Source organism: Coccinella septempunctata, chromosome 2 (genome assembly GCF_907165205.1).
Source record: "Coccinella septempunctata chromosome 2, icCocSept1.1, whole genome shotgun sequence".
Classification (NCBI taxonomy): domain Eukaryota; kingdom Metazoa; phylum Arthropoda; class Insecta; order Coleoptera; family Coccinellidae; genus Coccinella; species Coccinella septempunctata.
In genome coordinates this window covers 17026426-17045384 of record NC_058190.1, presented here as the reverse complement: position 1 = coordinate 17045384, position 18959 = coordinate 17026426, and the positions used below count along the sequence as shown (strand labels likewise).

The 18959-nt window shown below is 37.2% G+C and overlaps 1 protein-coding gene, 1 long non-coding RNA gene and 1 other non-coding gene across 3 annotated transcripts; 2 read left to right on the top strand and 1 right to left on the bottom strand.

Moving 5' to 3' along the window:
• Positions 1-5853: 5853 nt before the first annotated feature.
• Positions 5854-5928, bottom strand: Trnas-gcu. The gene has a single exon. It is a non-coding gene; the product is annotated as a tRNA-Ser (tRNA).
• Positions 5929-7652: 1724 nt separating this feature from the next.
• On the top strand, positions 7653-8110 carry LOC123306656. The gene is made up of 2 exons (XR_006536938.1): positions 7653-7712; positions 8023-8110. It is a non-coding gene; the product is annotated as an uncharacterized LOC123306656 (long non-coding RNA).
• Positions 8111-17467: 9357 nt separating this feature from the next.
• Positions 17468-18530, top strand: LOC123306654. Its single transcript, XM_044888755.1, has 2 exons — positions 17468-17974; positions 18307-18530. The coding sequence occupies exons 1-2, from the start codon at positions 17595-17597 to the stop codon at positions 18341-18343; spliced, it is 417 nt and encodes a 138-aa protein (XP_044744690.1). The 5' UTR covers positions 17468-17594; the 3' UTR covers positions 18344-18530.
• Positions 18531-18959: the final 429 nt, after the last annotated feature.

The following is an 18959-nucleotide window of genomic DNA, read 5'->3' as shown; positions in this document are numbered from 1 at the left end:
TGGTATTGCTGATGTTGGCGTACGATTTAATAAATATGTACCTGTCAGAACTGCTTCACCCCTCATCTTCTTGTCGAAGTTCGAATCAAAGATCATGCATCTTGCTTTATCCATAATTGATCTGTTGAAGCGTTCAGCAATTCCATTTTGTTGAGGATTGCGTGGAATGGTATACACCAGCTCAATTCCTTTCTCATTGCAGAAGTCTCTTATTCTCTTTGACACATACTCTCCTCCATTGTCACATCGTATCTTGGATATCTTTGTGCTGAACATAGCCTCAGTCATTGCAACATATTTTCTCAGGCATGACTCAACTTCACTATTTTTCTTCATCAAATATATAATAGAAAAATGGCTATAATGGTCCAAAAAGGATACAAATTATTCATACCCATCATGTGTTGGAGGGGTAATTTTTCCACATACGTCAGACGGAATGCATTCAAGTATTCTTCTTGGCTTCCTTTCCTCTGGTAAATGCTTCAGGAACTTATGGTTTGTCTGTTTACCTTTTGAGCATATTTCACAAACACCATCAATAGGAAATCTGCATGAATGCCCCATTCTTCTATGCCACAATTCATTTGTGTCTTTTGTAAGATTGGCTTCATAAAGTTGTCGAATCCGTAACCTTAAAATAAACAAATTGCCAACACTATTACCCTGTAATAATATTTTTCCATTCTTCCAAATATTAACAATTCTCTCCTGAAATTCAACCTTCAATCCTGACTCTACCATCTTCCTTACTGAGAGTAGATTGTGGTATAGTTTTTCACAGGTAAACACATTCCTTAAGAGAATTGATGTGTTATTTTGGGTTATTAGTGGCAGGTCACCTGAAGTGGTTGACGAAACGGTTTCACCTTCTTTTGCCACATTTATTGTATGTGATATATTCTTCACGTTTTTACAAAAACGTTCAAATTCTGCTTTGATTAGATGATTTGAGGCTCCTGAATCGATCACCATCACAATTTCTTCATTTGAGGTTACGTTTCCAGAAAAAAATAATTCGTCACTTTGAACTACTCCAACAATTTTCTCCGAAGGACTTTCAGAACAAATGTTATCTGACATGAATGCTATGTCTCTATTATGATTTTCATTCAATGCCATGTTGACATTCGATTTATTTCGATGAGGACATTCTGAACGTTTATGCCCCACAGCTTTGCATGTCCAGCACTTCATTAAATATTCCCTGGAATAATTGCTTGTTTTGTTTGTTGCATAAGAGCCTATTGGTTTTGAACCGCTATTCGAAGAATCTCTGCTTCTGTTAGGAAATTTTCCATGAGTGTAGAATGCGTTTCCACTCACTTCTTTTCCTTCACTAGGTTTAAGTATCCTTTCTTCCTCAGATAGTAATTTCCCTTTTACAAAATCTTCATTTACAACGTCTGGGTCAGAGGTTAGCAGAATGTCAATTGATGTTATTACAGACCGATAATCATCTGGCATCGAGGAAAGCAGTTGGGACACATATTCCTCATTGTCCATGGATCCTCCAACATTCTTCAATTCAGACACCACTTTGTCAAATTCGATAATGAACTTATTCATTCAACTTACAGCTTACAGGAGATCTTCACAGTTACCGATACAGAGTGAAAGAGAGTTAATTTTACGCAGAGCATGCTGGATCTTATGTTAGAGCATAGAAAAATGTGTAACATAGAATTGTTCTTCTTCTTATAGGTAGTCCATAATATTTGGAGCAGAGGTTCCTTTATAGAAAGTTAGTTTCTATGCTAGTTCATCGTTGATAGAGTTCCTTTTCTTCATTTCACTAATCATCCTGATTCCCCTTTGTTGGAAAATATTTGAGTGGTCTCTTTGTAGTCTTTCGTAGAAAACCTCATCAGAGAGTTGGGTCACGGCTAGTTGGTCGTATTGATCTTTGTTCATAATTGTTGTTACATTCCTTTTGTTCGATTGGGTGACTATGAGTTCAGGATGGTCTCTGAGGAAATTTATGATTGCTTTCAATTTATTAAGGATTGGGCTACAGTTAGGCGTTCTTTATTGATATAGTTGGTTATTATATTGGCACTTCTGGGAGCAATTATATTTTTCTCCTTTCCAAAAGATATATTCGTGATCTTGTCCGTTTCAGCCAGCAATATGGGTATCTGTATATCTTTTTCAGATGGTGGAAAACAAAATTTAGGTCCCAAGGAGTGGATGGTTTTGAGTTCAGAGGGAAGTTCTGTTGATGACAAATTCTTTATCCATTTCTCTTGTGTGACATAGAGGAGGAACTCCATTTCATACAATAGGACCTTTTTCAGAAAACGAGCCAGAAAAAAGGAGAAGCTACAGAAACTAATACATGATCAGATTTTTGAGATTGTCACACAAGAGAAATGGACAAAGAATTTTTCATCAACAGAAGAAAGATGAACACCGTTGCTCAATAAATTGAAACCATCTGAGAAATTCATATTACCAACAAGAAATGTAAAACAATTTAGGTCATTTTTCACAAAACTTAAAAGATCCCACTCCATTACTGCAGTGCAACGGAGTGGTATATGAAATCCCATGCCAGAACTGTGAAGCAGTGTATATTGGGCAAACATCAACTACCCTGAGGCAGCGTCTCTCCAGCCATAGAAGTGATGTTAATACAAAGAAGAAGAGCTCAGCACTAGCCACTCATGCAGTGGAGGAGGAACACCAACCGGACATTGATGCAGTTGAGGTGCTAGACAGGAAAAGGAACTTGTAGAGGATGTTGTTCATGGAAATGGTCCGGATATCCCAGGAGGAGCATAGTGTCAACTCAAGGAAAGACATTCAAAACTTGAGCAGTATGTATTCCCTTCTAATTGAATGGAAAAAAAAAGCAAAACACAAGAGGTCGAGTCCCACAGGGGAGCGTAGATGGTGTGGGGTGAACTTGTGGTGTGTTGGCTCTGCAGGGTTCGAGACAGGAAATATTGCGTAGGTCAGTTGTGTTGAGGCAGTTTTCTGTCTGTCCCCATGTTACTCGTGTTTTGTGTCAGTCTGTCAGTGTTCCATGTTCTATCACTAAGGAATATTTACCTAATATGAAGAGGTAATTGTAAGTGAAATATCTTCGGCGTTTTTTGAATAAATCGCCGATTTGAAATCGCTTATATCATCCCAGAGTAAACAAATCAACAACCTGAAAATAGTTATTTTTGTATCTAGTGCGCGAAATGCTACTTTGGTGATCGAGAACCACGGCGCCGCCGAGTTAAAAAAATAGTCGAGATCACCAAAGTATTTCGCGCATGAGATGCAAACAAAATTTTTTCTACAAACGTCAAAAATATTATTCTGAAATAAGTAACATGCTTAGCTTAATATGAATAAGAGTATTGAAATTTTAGGGATCAAGTGCTGTCACCTCTACGGCAATTGCTTGCAAATCAAAAATGGATAGTCTTATCCGAGGGGTGAACCGGTCGTGAATTGTGGTGTACAAATTAGGTACCTTTACAGTAACGCTCTTTCGCGCGCGATCGAATCGCGAGTGCCAGTCACTCGTGTTTTCGCGCGGTATGGAGTGGCGCGTGTTAACTTTTTTGTGTCTTTAGATCGCAACGGCTTTTCGCGCAGTCTTGCGTGTGCTTTGGAGCGTCCAATTCGAAATCTCTCATTATAAGCGAGAGGTTGGCGTGACTCGTGGCATGTTGAAATTTTCAACGGTTTTAGCGGCTTTGTCCATAGCTTGAAATGGACAAATTGAACAAAAAACGCAAACTGAAAGTAGCTTTGTGCTTGGCAGTGTATCTGAATATTCCAAAGAAGAGAAACAGAGGATGTTGAGCGAAAGAATATATGGAAAATCGTACATATGGACATATGCCTCTCTTGAATGAGTTGGGTGAAAATTTTCCTATGGACTTCAGGATCTATTTGAGAATGGATGCCGATTCCATAAAGTCCCTGCTCCAGAAGCTTGAATCTCCCATGTTCCTTATAAATTAAAAACGTATATGAATAATCATTAATTAATACATACCTACATGATGTACTTACGAATTTTGAACGTATATACTTCTTCAATTAGAAACCCGCGCGAATACACAAACGCCCCGAATCCAAACAAACTCAGTCACTCGGGCTAGTCGCTTGCGAGTTTTTACACGTCCAAAAACCGGGCGAATGATTTGCCCTTACACTAGCATTCTTTCGCAAGCGATTGGCATGGGGCGTTCTAGTCGCGCAGGAAAGAGCGTTAGTGTAAAGGTGCCTATTGTAGGAATTGTTTTGAATTGCCATGAATTGTCATGAATTGAATTGAATTGCCAGGAATTGTCATGAATTGTCGTGAATTGCCAGGAATTGTTAAGAATTGTCGTGAATTGTCAGGAATTGTTGTGAATTGTCATGAATTTTCGCGAATTGTTTGGAATTGTTATGAATTGTAAAGCATTTTTTAAGATTATTATGCATCCGCTGACATGTAATTTTTAGTTGTGTAACTTTCTAGTCTTAGAAATGAGTAGCATCTATTCATTTACATGAGCATACCTAGTATACAGGGTCTTTCCTTTTTTAATCCCACCCAAAAGATATTTTCACGCAATTCATTTTCAGTGGGTTATCCGAGATTTTGTAATCTGGAATATGTGAAATATACAGAATTCATGCGACAAAATTCAGGATGTGATGGCTCGTATGAAATTAAGATGGGTCTTTCTGTAACAAAATTTCATCAGCCCACCCCTTTGCGACATATCACTCCTAGAAGGTGGTGACCGAAATTAAGTTTTTATTTTTTTCTGAAATTCCAGTAAAGCTAGAAACTTGGAATCCTGTATTTTTCGTGCACTCGCTTATGACTAACCACGGTTAATTTTCAATATTCCTGTTACGGGTGTGAAATTGGCAACCCTACTTAAGTTCATATCAAAACTTTTTTTCCCATAAACAATAGCTAAATAGAAAAACCATATTTTGAAATGTTTTCAATGAATTGAGTAGAAAGCAGAAAAAAGCAAAATGTGGAAGGTTTATAATAAATGCTGGAAATGATCGCCTCCAACCAAAATACACGAATGTAGTCTACGTGTTATGGAATACTGGTATTTTAGAAGAAAAATAAAAACTGAATTTTAGTCACCACCTTTTGAGGGTGATATCTCGGAAAGGGATCGCCTGAGGCAATTTCATACAAGCATTATCCTCCTGAATTTTGTCGCATGAATTTTTAACACCGAATAAATTTCACATTTTTGGATCCGGCATCGAATTTTGATGGGATTACGATCATCACCTCACTTATATTTCGAAGTTTTCCAGGGACATTTGTGCTCTTGGAAAAATATTCTCTATTCGGTACGATCACAAAGATGATCAGAGCTACTTGCCCTTTCACGCTAGAAGAATGAAATTTTCAGTACCTATTATTGAAGTTATGTTGTACATCTTTCACTTCAGGTATTGACGGAAGAATTCTACAGGATATCCACAAAAAACAGGCCAAATTTTTATTGAAAACGTCGTTAAAAACTTAAAATGGGAACCCAAATTGAATTATGATTTCTATATTAATAAAAGAGGATCTATGGTTTACTTCAAAATGCTTTATTGTTCAAACGAACGCACCAAATTGGACAATTATTTTTTTGTTGTGTTTATTATTGTTAGGGCAAGGTTTATATAACAAAATATTCCCAAAAAAAATTGTACAGAACAGGAAAAAAGGCATTCCTTTTTCTTACGACCAATCGAGCAATCATGATGAGTTAGTTATTATTATCTACCCAAAAAATAATTTAAATGGCAAAACTAGGTTTGCCGGGTCAGCTAGTTTACAATAAATAAAGAAGTTTATGGCATGCAGACAATTATTGAATTCTGAAAAAGTACACCTCCGGACAGGATTCGAACCCGCGACCCTCTTGATTAGCGGTCAAGTGCTCTTACCAACCGAGCTACCAGAGTTCACGGCCTCGTTCTGCGTTGACGGACCTATACTGAACCAGAATCCATTTGTTAGTCTCCTTGCGAACGTTTCAAAGTTCGCAAGGGTGAGAGATTGTTAGGTGGTAAGGGAACAACATACACTTTCAGTGATCATCAAGATCCTTTTTACCTATTACCCATGGCGTCGTCGATATTTAGCGACATCTGCAGGGAATCAAGAGGGCCGCTAGTTCGAATCCTGTCCGGAGGTGTACTTTTTAAGAATTCAATAATTGCCTGCATGCCGTTAACTTCTTTATTTATTATAACTCACAGTCATCAATTCAACTTCTTAATTTAAATTTCGTCTTATGATTTTTCTCCTGAAAAATATCAAAAAATATCACATCAACTATATGCCTATAATTCATCGACAATTAACAACATATCCTGTCAATTCACGACCATTCTCATCAATTCCTGGCAGTTCACATCTCCAGTAGTTATTGAAATCGATTGCAAACATATCAATGTTGTTTCATTATATTCGCCAATCAAGCTTTGATTTTCCGATCTAGCTTCGTGAAACCGGACCTTAGTCTGAATAAGTATAGTATGATGTGAAAAAACTTTGATATTGCATATTTGAGACTTACTCTGAAATATGAATTGCCATGAATTGTATTGAATTGCCATGAATTGTATTCAATTGTGTTGAATTGCTATGAATTGTTTTGAATTTTCATGAATTGTCCGTGAATTGTCAGGAATTGCCATGAATTTTCTTGAATTGCGTGAATTGTTGGAATTGTCTGAATTGTGGTGTACAACATTTTCATGACCGGTTCACCCTTCGGTCTTATCCATAGATTAAATAGATGGATCATAAGCTATTTTCCAGACTGTTCATTTTTCAAATTATTCCCACTCCCAATAACCACCAATGAAATGAATTTTCGCTTGTTTTCCCCTCCAGATCGCTTCTAAAATTTCTAAGACGGCGTGTGTATTTGTAATTGTCAAAATATTATTTCAATCATTCACGTCGTAATATTTTGGAAAATAAGCAGCGATGTGCCGTAAAAACGTGTGTTCGAAATAAAAGTGCAATTTATACACGAAAGAGGAAAGCGATTTATTTATTCTGGTAAGTTTTTGATATTTTATTCTTGTTTGAGTTCACGACTTTATGAAATCAGGGGAGGGAGTTAGGGGACGCCAGGGTCGTATTTTGTTTGAATCCCATCTAATGATGGGATTGAAATGTTGAGTTTATACAATCAAATAATTGATTTCAATTTTAGATTTCCCAGAAATGAAACCAGACGAAGGCAGTGGAGAGTTGCACTGGGTCTTGAAAACAATTTACACTTCTCTTGTAATTTATACTCCAGACTTTAGTATAACGAGAGTAATCGACTTTTACCGTAAATTTGAAAGCAGATGCCATCCCGAGTGAGGTAAGATAGGTAGTTTACCACTTATTTAACTCGCTTTATTGTCTGATTATCACTTTCTTTGGAATTTTGCAAGTGATTTCTGAATACTTCTGAACTTGAAATTTATAGTAGATTCCCTTTTTCTTATTATATCATGCTTTTTTGTATAAACATTCTTCCTGGTTTCGAGATGAACAGTAGAACGAGATTTTAATTGCTTCAATAATGTTGTAATTATAGCCACTACTGTGCCAAACCTGTTATCAGTACTGGAGTTTTTGAGGAAAATGGAAGGAAAATGGGAACAATATCGAGAAACACGAATGCCAGTTCAGGATTTGCAGAAATGAAAGCTTCTTGAAGTTCAAGGATAAAACAAGTGAGGTACATACCTACCCAGGGAGGTATACAAAATTCCTTATAAACTGCTATGGCAAATAGAACTCGTCTTAGGAATGAAGATCCATAAAAATGAGCTGAGGTCATGTTTGGAACTTTTTGTGAAAATCAAAAAGTTTCCTTTATTTCTAAAATGTATTTCAATGTAAAAATTATGCTACTACTGTAATTATGACTACAATAATGACCATTCAATTAGAGCTCAGATATTCCCATTATTTTTATGATTTATTAAATGAAAATGTCAGGATACCTCATATTTCGAAGTAAAACTTCAGTTGAAAAATTGTTGCAGAAGACAAGCGGAGAACAGAAATTAAAAAACAGCTAATTGACGTCAAAAAACCGATTTAAGATTACCAGTGAGTCGTCAGTACTACAAGCAGTTCCCAATTCATTGGAAAGAAAAATTCAAGATGAAAGCTTGGAAAGCCGAGGCAAATACCTAATAAAAAATTTCTTCGAAGACAGCTGCATGCATAAAATACATAAATTTGGCAATGTCCTCGAACAATTTGCTTAAAAGTTACATTATTATTGAGTTAGAGCTTACAGTTTCGTAAAATAACTCTTGATTATTATGCACTTCAACACCAAAAAGCACTTTCGAGGTGGTATAAAAATTTGAAAGGGGAAGCAGGTTGTTGAACTAGGTATTTGAGTTGCTGAAAAACACTGTTCTTTAGTTTATATGCAATATAACTTAATTCAATTTAAAACTGCCCGTAAAAAAAAATATTGATGCTTCATCTAGAATTGAGGGATTCTTTTATGAGTTACTGTATACAATAAGAAATAATTTCCTATTTCACAATCATTGGTTCATGTTTACAGTATTACATTACTGTTTCATTCCGCAAAATCTGTACGGAAGACTTGAGGATTTCTTCAATGAACAAACTTTATTAGATTCTCATTATACAAATTCCATAAACTTCAGCTGCTTCCACTTCTATTGATTTGAGAATTAACCATTCTAAAGGGAATTTTTTTCATGGAAGTAATTTTTGGTTTTCAGTTTATGCTTAGTGAATAAAATTTCAAATAATCTGTATGTAGGTTAAGGTCATATTGACTATTTGTGAATGGTAACATTGTATTCAAAATAAATTCTTTTTTACATAAGTTGTTTTGGTATTACATATTAGTTCTACATCCCTTTGATTAGTTGTCATAAGAAAAATACTCGAAATCTTTGCATTGAAACATATTTCCATTCGATATAAAATTATTGCTGACTACCTGAAATATTCACAGTGTGACTAGTTCTGAATCCGCCCCTGTCCAGTTCCCCCACCCAAGATATCCAAATTCATATTTATGGCAGTATTTTGTGAACGCGTTTTTGTCGAGATGCTCTATCTCCTGTTTTATTAATCTATGGTCTTATCCAACTCCTAAATCTACGATATCACGAGCTGCATCTGAGCTATCTGGTTTAGGAATACCTAATTATTGTTTCGTGCACTGGCTGCACCATTAATGTTAACATTGTGAATAATAAATCAAATTAGGTAGTGTTAAATTTTCTCACAATTTGAAAGCCTTAATTATTGTTATACATTAATAAATAAATACTTTCTTGGATTTTTACTTGATTGAGGAACAAAAAGGTTAAGATATAAAAATCACATATAGTTTACATGCAGTGTGCGAAGTAAGTATTTCGCACACTACTTCGCGCACGGTGTCATGGTAACGAAGGAAAATGAAAGAAAGGGTCACTTCGCATATTGTTGTCAATGCGCGAACCTTGTCATTTTTTGACGTTTGTAGAAAAATACAATACTCTCATATTCATGTAACTATACTTAGTCCTGAAACGACGATGAGTGAGCTTATACCTAATGTCACATGTGAGAAATTAATATCCAAGAAACCAGATATATATTCTTCATACAAAATTTCTATTCCAACCGAATTTGCAGATAAAGTTTTACAACCTGATTTTTGGCCTGTGGGAAGAGCAGTTAAAAGGTTTTTTATGAAACGACGGCAGCTCAGCACCAACCCTTGAGGAATAAAGTCAGTTAAGGTTCTGCTAATGAAAAAAACCATAATTTTTTGGAAATAGTTCAACTAAATATACAGAGTATTTCTAATAAAATCAATGATATTGAAGTTTATGTTACCCTCGAGAGTCCAGACAAACTAAGTGTTGCTGAACATTGGTGTTGTTCTGCTGAGGTGTCGTTTATTAGCTTAAGAGACTATGTAATGGCTGCTTCATATGGTGGCATAGCTTTTCAATTGAGTTGCAGTGTGAATTTTCTGCGATCACGTTGAAACATATGTCCCATAATATTTGCATTATCAGTGACTACAGGCCTCCCTCTGGTAGCTTGGAATTATTTGGCGAGACGATGTCTCATGTTCTGGATTATTGTCTTTCAGGTTTCCACTTTATTTTTGTCTGCAGAGATCTGAACATGAACTATTTCGAGTCGCGTGAGGTTTTGGATTATCTGCTGCTGCAGTTTAATCTGAACGTTACATCAGAGGAACCAACTAGAGTCTTCACAAACAAAAATGGCGTCACTAGTTCCTCTAAATTAGATTATATTCTGACTAATGTTCACCGTAATTTGGTAAATACCACAGTGGCTGATAATCACATCGGGGATCACAGAATTATGTCTCTTATTTTTGAGTGTCTCACACCAAATCCTGCGGACGATACAGCTTTTCGTACATACCGATGTCTATTGAAAATAATTTGCAAAATCTGTCGGTAGTAGCCGCTTCTGCGTGCTTCGATGGTATTTATAGTGAAATTGATTTCGAACGCCGTTTTGAACACTTCTACAATATATTAAACCATTTGTTGGATTCTACTTGTCCGATCAAAACAAAAAAATGTTTCATTAATAGTAAAAGTGACTGGATATCCGATGAATTCAGGCAAGCCAGTATCAATCTCAAAAACCTCCATTGGTTGATTAGAAACTTGAAATCCCAATAAAGTAGGGATATCTGTTTGTCGGCTAAAAAAAGTTATAAATCTTTTTTGAAATCTACTGAATTGAATTTCCATAAGAATATTTTGGACAGCTCCAATAATAAAAATAAAACTATTTGGAACTTAGTGAGCAGGGAAACTGGTACCACTAACTTTAATGGAAGTATCAAGTTAAAAGTTCATGGTAACATTATTTCCGATCAGTCTAATGTGGTTAATGCCTTTGCTGAATATTTTTCCTCCATGAATATACTCAGTGTTGAAGGGCATTTTGATGTCAACCGTTTTCGCTCATGTACAACTGTGTCTTTGTCCGACAATAATTTTTTTTCTTCCCAGTCGGAGCTGAGGAAATAGCCTCAGTTATAAATAAATTGAAAAATAATAATAGTTGTGGAATAGACACGATCCCGGTTAGAGTTTTGAAAATTTTGTCTCCATACATTTCTAAACATCTTGCACATCTTATTAATGACTCGTTGTGTTCAGATAGGTTTCCCTCCTTACTCAAGACAGCCGAGGTTGTTCCTATACACAAGAAGAGTGCAGTTGACGACATTAACAATTATCGTCCTATTTCGTTGTTGAGCTCCTTGTCCAAGATCATAGAAAGACTAGTGTACGATCGAATGTTGAATTACCTGGGCAAATTTTCTTTGATCACGACCTGTCAGCACGGTTTCCGAATCGTTCAACGGAATCCGCAGCCTGTGAATTGATTAATTTCGTGTACAGTTGTTTAGATGATGGGGCTATTCTTCGACCAATCCCGAGCATTCGACTGCTTGGATTTTAACTTCATATTGGATAAGTTATTATTATTATATTTAGGATTGAGAGGCGTTTTTATTGAGTGGATCAGAGATTTTTTGAATGCCCGATGAATAACGGTTAGGGTGGGTCAGCATAACTCAACTAAGTATCCCGTAGAAATGGGTGTACTCCAAGGATCGGTCTCTCTTTTATTTTTCATTTCCATAAATATTTGCCGGATGATATCAGGATTTATTTCATCATAAGATTGAATATAAAGATTGTGTTATTTGCTGATGCTGATGATCGTTCGTTGTTTCTGCACGGAATTTAAGCGAACTCAAGGCCAGTTGTGAACTCCTTGTTCGGTGCTTCTCTGATTGATGTTTCAAGAATTCCCTTAAGGCGCATTTATACCAAACGAGCATTATTCGCGAACACTGTTTGCAAACAGTAGTACGGGCGGTGTAAACAGTCATCGGCGCCGAACAGAGTTCGCAAACCCTGTTTTCGAACGTTTCAGAGAGCTCGAGCTCATTTCGCCACATGCCGGTAAAGTAACGTTTCATTATAAGGCACTGTTTGCGAACAATGCACGCAATATGCACAGGCGGTGTAAACACTCATCGACGCCGAATAAAGTTTATGAAGCCTGTTTCAAAACGTTTTAAAAAGCTCGATCCCGTTCCGTCTCATGTCGGTAAACCGACGAATCATCAAAGGGATTCGGATTTCCTTGCACATCTGGCGTCATATCATCGAAATCACCGGTGGACCGTGATAAGTTATGGGGTCTAGGTATTTAATTTATTTTGAATTTTGGTGAGATCTCTTGAATCGTGATATCATAATTAATCAATTCATTTGAAATGGAGTACATTTACGATGGCTTCACAGACAGACGGTAATAATTTTCTATACTGATGGTTTTGAAATTCGGTAAAGGTACATGATGACACTTCCATAAGAATCTCCTGTAGACAAAAATCGAAGTGTTAGTGCCAGTCTAACCGACGCTGGAATGCTCTCTCGATAAAATTGGTGTCTTTCTTGACACTTTTTTCTCAATTTTGGCTAGTAATATCTTAAAGTCCGATAATGACATGCGGCAGAAATTTTCTAAAAAGTTCAGTTTCGTCCTCTCTCAAGTCATCTAGCAGCTGGGTATAATTTCTTCCTTTCAGAAAAGAATTCACACAGGTTGTTCGTCTCCTCCTTTGCGTAGTTCTTTCATTTGATAGAGTATAACTATCAGAGACTCTGATTATTATAGATTCAGTAGAAATTGCAATTTTAGATAATGAGGGCGCCATGTCTGTGCACTTTAGAGAGACCTCGTTGAATTATCAAGAACAACCGCTCATTCGGACAGGCGCGGGCTGTGTGAACACCTCCCATTCTGAGTTTTCGAACGTTTGAAAACATTTCAAAACGATTTGAAACGTTCGAAAACAATGCTCGTTTGGTATAAATGCACCTTTATATTAATCGAAAACAAAACAGACCTTATCTATTTTCAAGTGCGCGATTCAGATCACCAATTTACATTGAATCTGCAATCAGTTATTTTGATACCATCTGATTGTACGAAGTTTCTTGGTTTACACGTACATAAAAATTTGAACTGGAAGGATCATGCTGACTATGTATGTAGAAAGCTAAGTAGCGCATTTTACGCTCCGAGATGCATAAAGCTCATACTGCCACGACATTCTTTTATAAAAACTCACTACTCTCTCTCGCATATGCTCACCTCAATTACAACGTTGTCCTGTAGGGTGGGTCATCATTCGGTTATGCAGTTTTCATTGGGCGAAAAAAAATTATTCGTTCTTTTTTTGGCTTGAATCCTAGGAAGTCCTGTAGACCCTGTTTCATTTAGAATAAAATAATGTGTTTTCCTTGTATTTATATCTACAACTGCTTATTGTACACATGTAGAAATATTTGTTTACTGAGTAAATGCTCTGAATTTCATGATTATAACACAAGGCATAAAAAAACACTCTGTATTCCAAAACACCGCACCAGTAAATTTGAGTAGTCACCTGTGTACAGTGGCATAAAATTTTTTAACCGTCTGCCTGATAGATTAAAGGTTTTGGAGTACAGAAATTTCCAGAGGGAGATCAAGACCTTGCTACTTGAAAAGTGCTTCTATGATGTGAACGAATATTTTCAAACAATCATGGAGTAGGGTGCACTCTCTTCTGCATCGTTGTTTTGTTACATGTCCTATATAGAGTTTCCTTTTATTTTATTGTTTTCTTAATTGTAGGAATTGGTTTCTTTGACGTTTCCTATACAAATTCACTTTGTCTAAGGGATGAATAAAATTATTATTATGACCTTAGCCTTTTGGCTTTCACACTCCTCTCCAGAGGAAAATTCATTTACCCCAGATATCTCAGATATCAAAAGGATTAAGCTCTGTTCGAGCCCTTTCCAGGTTTTCGTGGTGTTGGTCGGGTCCGCGTCGGTCCTCGGCTACCTGCTGGCGGTTGGATCCCTGCTCCACCCGCACTTCCTGTCGGAGCGGATGGTGTTCCTCTGCATTCCCTATCTACTTGCGTACAGTTCTCGCCGTTCCGAGCAGTACCGCCTTCTACATGACTCTATAGATATTTTCGTCCAATTGAAGTTTCCTCAAGTTCCCTAATAGTTTCTTCGATATCAGGCCTGAAGATGAAATGACAATAGGAATGCTCTTGATATCTTTCAGCTTCCACTGTATTCTGGTTTGTTCCTCGAGATCTCTGAATTTTGAAATTTTTTATGTGTGCCTATCTAGAAGATTGTTATTATTTGGAATTGCCACGTTGATGAATAGTGCTCTGTCCTCATCCTTATTGAGCAATATGAGGTCTGGTCTATTGTGGGTTATTTTCCGGTCTGTCAGAACCGTGCGATCCCAGTAGATCTTGTGATGATCATTTTCCAACACAGCATCCGGATGGTAATTGTAATAAGGAACCTTTTTCGAACTTAGAAGTAGGTGTTTTAGTGCCAATTCTTGGTGAAGAATCTTGGCAACAGCATCATGTCTATTTTTGTACTCTGTTCCCGCGAACTTCTGACATCTCCCGGTGATGTGCTGGATAGTTTCATGTGTGGCACAGCCATAACGACAGCTATCGTCCGCCACTGAGGCATCCTTGGCGATATATTTCATGTAAATTCTTGTTGGAATTACCTGATCCTGGATGGCAAGCATGAAGCCCTCTGTCTCAGGAAACAACCTTCCGGATGTCAACTAGTAGTTCGACGCAGATATGTCGACGTAATCATGGTTGACCTCGTTCTGGTGCCTTCCATGCAAAGGTTTGCCAATCAGTTTTGCATTTTACTTTCTGCAGAGTGTTTGACGGTTTCCAAGTGATAGTGTTGTAGCTTTAACGGTGTACAACTATCAACAACACAAATTACTCGATGGAGTTCTGACGAAGCAGTCTTGCTCAGGAAATATTTTCGACGTCCTTCAATTTCCTGGGACATACGGTTGGACAAATCAACAATTCCTTTACCCCCAAGATGTCGTGGCAGCTCTGTCCGTTCTATTGAGCTTTTGGGGTGATGTTTATTGTGTTTAGTCAGCACCGTCCTTATTTTTTTCTGTATGGCTGCTAAATCGGTGGTCGTCCAAGAGATGATACCGAATGAAAAGCTCAGCGTCGAGCAAGCGTAGGTGTTAATCGCTTTCATGAGATTCTTGCTGTAAAGACCAGTTCTCATTAACCTTCTCAATCTTCGAGAACTCCTCCGTTAATTCTTTCTTCATCTGGGTCTGATTGATTTTTCTTGCCTGTTTTATGCCTAGATACTTGTATGTGTCTCCTCCCTTCAATGCTTCAATTTCTGCACCTTCCTTGAGTTTGAACGCACCATCTTCTATTTTCCCTCTCGTTATGTTCAGAAGTCGACATTTTTCTAATCGAAACTTCATTTCGATGTCTTCCGAAAATCCTTCCACTATTTTCAGCATCTGTTGCATTTGTTTTTTGGTAGATGCGAAGAGTTTCAAATCGTCCATGTAAAGTAGATGATTCAGTTTCATCATAGTTCTACTGCCGCTCTTGATGGAAAATCCGTAGTCCGTAGAATTCGCTCTATGACACAAGGGATTCAGGGACATGCAGAACCACAGAGAGCTCAGCGAGTCTCCTTGGAAAATTCCGCGTCTTATTGGAATAGGTCCTGCTGTAATGGAGCAATCTGCTGCTTTCATTTGAAGACTAGTACGCCAGGTTGACATGGCGTTTCTCAGGAACTTAACAATATTGGGATCCACCTCGTGAATCTTCAAGATCGTCAAGAGCCATTCGTGGAGTATAGAATCGATTGCTTTTTCGGAGTCAATGTACGCAGCGTAAAGATTCCTCCGCTTGGAGAACGCTTGATTGCAGATAACTGAATCAATTATTAGCTGTTCTTTGCACCCTCGGCTGTCTTTGGTGCATCCTTTCTGTTGCATGGCGATGATGTTATTCCTTTCGCAATGGTTGTGAATTCGATTTGAAATGCACGATGTGATTAATTTGCACATCGTTGGAAGACATGTGATTGGTCGGTATTTGGATGGGTCTTCTGTATTCCTTTGGTCTTTAGGTAACAGGTTCGTTGACATGTGTAAGGAATATTGGATTTTCAATGACATCATTTATTGCGGAGGTCAATTTGTCATGCATGATCCAAAGTTTCTTGATCCAGAAGTTCTGCAATCCATCAGGCTCAGGTGCTTTCCAGTTGTGTAATCCTCTGATAGCTGATTTTACTTCTTCAATTGTGATCATGTCATGCTGCATCGGCTCATATTTTATAGCTTCAGATTTTTCATCTTCAATCCATCCGGTATCTCCATTGAAATGAGGTTTCGTTGATAATTGTTCGGTCCAGAATTGTTCTATGGCTTCCTTTGGTGGTAACTTTCCATTTTCTTCATCAGACGATGTGAGTAACCGGTAGAAAGTTTCTTCCGACTTTTCGAATGAATTATTGTCTCTTTTTCGGCTATAATTGCTTTTATATCCCCTCAGGCGTTCTGCATACAGATTTAACTTTTGCTTCAGAGTGTCGAGGCAGTGGTGAGCTGTAGCATTCTCCGTCTCTCGTTCTGTGTGTGTTCTGTTTCTATCCATGATTTCTTTGGCAGCTTTCACAACCTTTCTTCCGCGATTCCCGTTCAAGTACTCCGTCAGTCGTCCAATGTCTCTTCTTAGTCTCTCTGTTTTGTGTTGAAGACGTTTCTGCCATTGTGGCGCATGTAATTTGTGTGATTTTGGACCATCGTTGTGTAGTATGTATCAGTATGAACAACCTGTATATTTTCATACGTGAGACGGCAAGGCCTGTGAAACCTTACATCATTATTAGAACGTGCCTCAGATAGATAGAATTGCTCTTGAAATCACACGTAATCGATATCTGTATGTTTATAACCATTGTCATTCATATTTATCAATTCATGATGTATTATAAACACAACACGTAAACAATGTATAAATAATATATAGCATTTGGCTAAGGAAGATTCATTCAGTGTGTGTATTCATTCATTATTGAATTACATCATACAGTTGTCAATTCTATAGTCTGTGCTCCGTTCAACATGTCTTAAGAAATAAACACCTTTGATGAGTCTGCCGAACATTATTCGCCATCCCTCCACCGCATAGACGATTAGCCGAACCTACCCTAGTTGGGTACATCACATGGCGATCCTGCCAGTCGTATGCGGTTAGAGGTCCATATGGTTTTGCCTGAGTATTCGTAACCAAGCCAAGATGGGATTGAAACGAGAGCCGACACTAAATTAATGAAGAACGCACTACGAACTGCCGAGATGAAAGTGCTCAGAAACGTCCTAGGCCTCACATTACGAGACAGAAGGAGAAACGAAGAAATTCGAAGGGAATGTGATGTTCCGGATATAGTCCGATGGGGTCGCAATAGGAGAAGCCACCAGGAATTAGTGTAAAGGAAAAATATACCGTAAGAATTTTTCCTTGTTATGTCTAATTGTCAAGTCGGAACCAAATTTTTTCATAGCATTGAATCCTCACCAAGCAATCATAGAAAAGTCACTGTCAGAATCTAGAAAATTGCTTCAAGAAAGGTCTAAATTAATTGAAGATAAACAGCATTCAGAAAAATCAACAATGACGGAAAAATTTGACTTGAGGACAGCATCCTCTTTATTGCCAGCTATTACTAATGAAGAAGAGTCCGTATCGCAATTAATTGATGCCATAGAGTTATATACCGATATGCTCGATGATCAAGGTAAAAAGTCTCTGATCAATTATGTGCTAAAAATCAAATTGACTGCAAATGCTAAATTGAGGTTACGGAAAGAGTATCAGAAAGTTGAAGATTTGGTAATAGATATGAAAAAAACCCTCATAACTAAAAAGTCACCAACAGCTTTATCAACTCAACTCCACAATCTGAAACAAGAGAATAAGACAATAGAAGATTTTGCTAAACTAGTTGAACAGTTGTCTCTCGATTTAACGATCGCTCAAGCAGATAATGCACCAGAAGCATTAACTGTTTTAGCCAAAGTGAATGAAAAAATTGCTCTAGGCGCATTCTCCAACGGATTACGAAATACGGAAATCAGAACTATCATAAAGGCAAGAAATTTTGACAACCTCAAAGATGCTGTAGCATCAGCTAAGGAAGAGGAACTTGTAAAAATTTCATCTCAAGCATCTAGCCAGAAAGTTTTCCATATGAAAAATTTCAATCGAAATCGTAATGATTTTAATCGAAAAGGAAATTTTGACCATTCACATCGAGGTCGTGACCGCAAAGAGAATACCAACAAGCATAATTTCAATTCAGCGAAAAATAATTACGGACAAGGTCGCGGTCGCAAGTTCACCAATCATTCGAAAAACAATAACAAAGGGTACTCGAAACAGCAGAGAGCATATTTTGCCGATAATGGCACAAACTCTTGTACAGAGCAAAATACCGAAGCAGATAAGTTTTTTCGTGACCAACAGTCATGTTAGTTACAATTTGAATGCTTTGAATTATGTTTCAGTGAAATATGGCAAGTATGAATTGAATTTTTTAATTGACACAGGTGCAAGCATTACCTGTATATTTTCAGAATTTTTAGCGAAAGGAAAATATTTAGATACTAAAGAAAAAATAAAGATCAAAGGTATAGCCGGATGCACATCTTCCATGGGCTCCGCAAACATTTCAATTATTTTCAAATATGCAAAATTCACCCACAATTTTTCAGTTATAAAGTCCTTTGACTCAAGTATACAAGGTGTACTAGGATCAGATTTTTTCAAAAAACACAAAGCAGTAATTGATTACGAAAATTTCATTTTGAAACTAAAGAATAATAATGGAGAAATTAAGGTACCGTTGAAATCCAAAGTTGAACATTATACTGTAGAGATGTTTTGTATTATTGATCTAATTTCGGCAATCAACCTGATTACCTGAATACCAATCATTGTTATTGATTTCAAACACCTTGCATTAATAGTTATTATTAC

Coding starts and splice junctions, on each gene's coding strand:
- LOC123306654 (XM_044888755.1), top strand. CDS start 17,595: ATGACGGAAAAATTTGACTTGAGGACAGCATCCTCTTTATTGCCAGCT. Junction 17,975..18,306: donor GCTCAAGCAGATAATGCACC/AGAAGCATTAAC, acceptor ACGGACAAGGTC/GCGGTCGCAAGTTCACCAAT.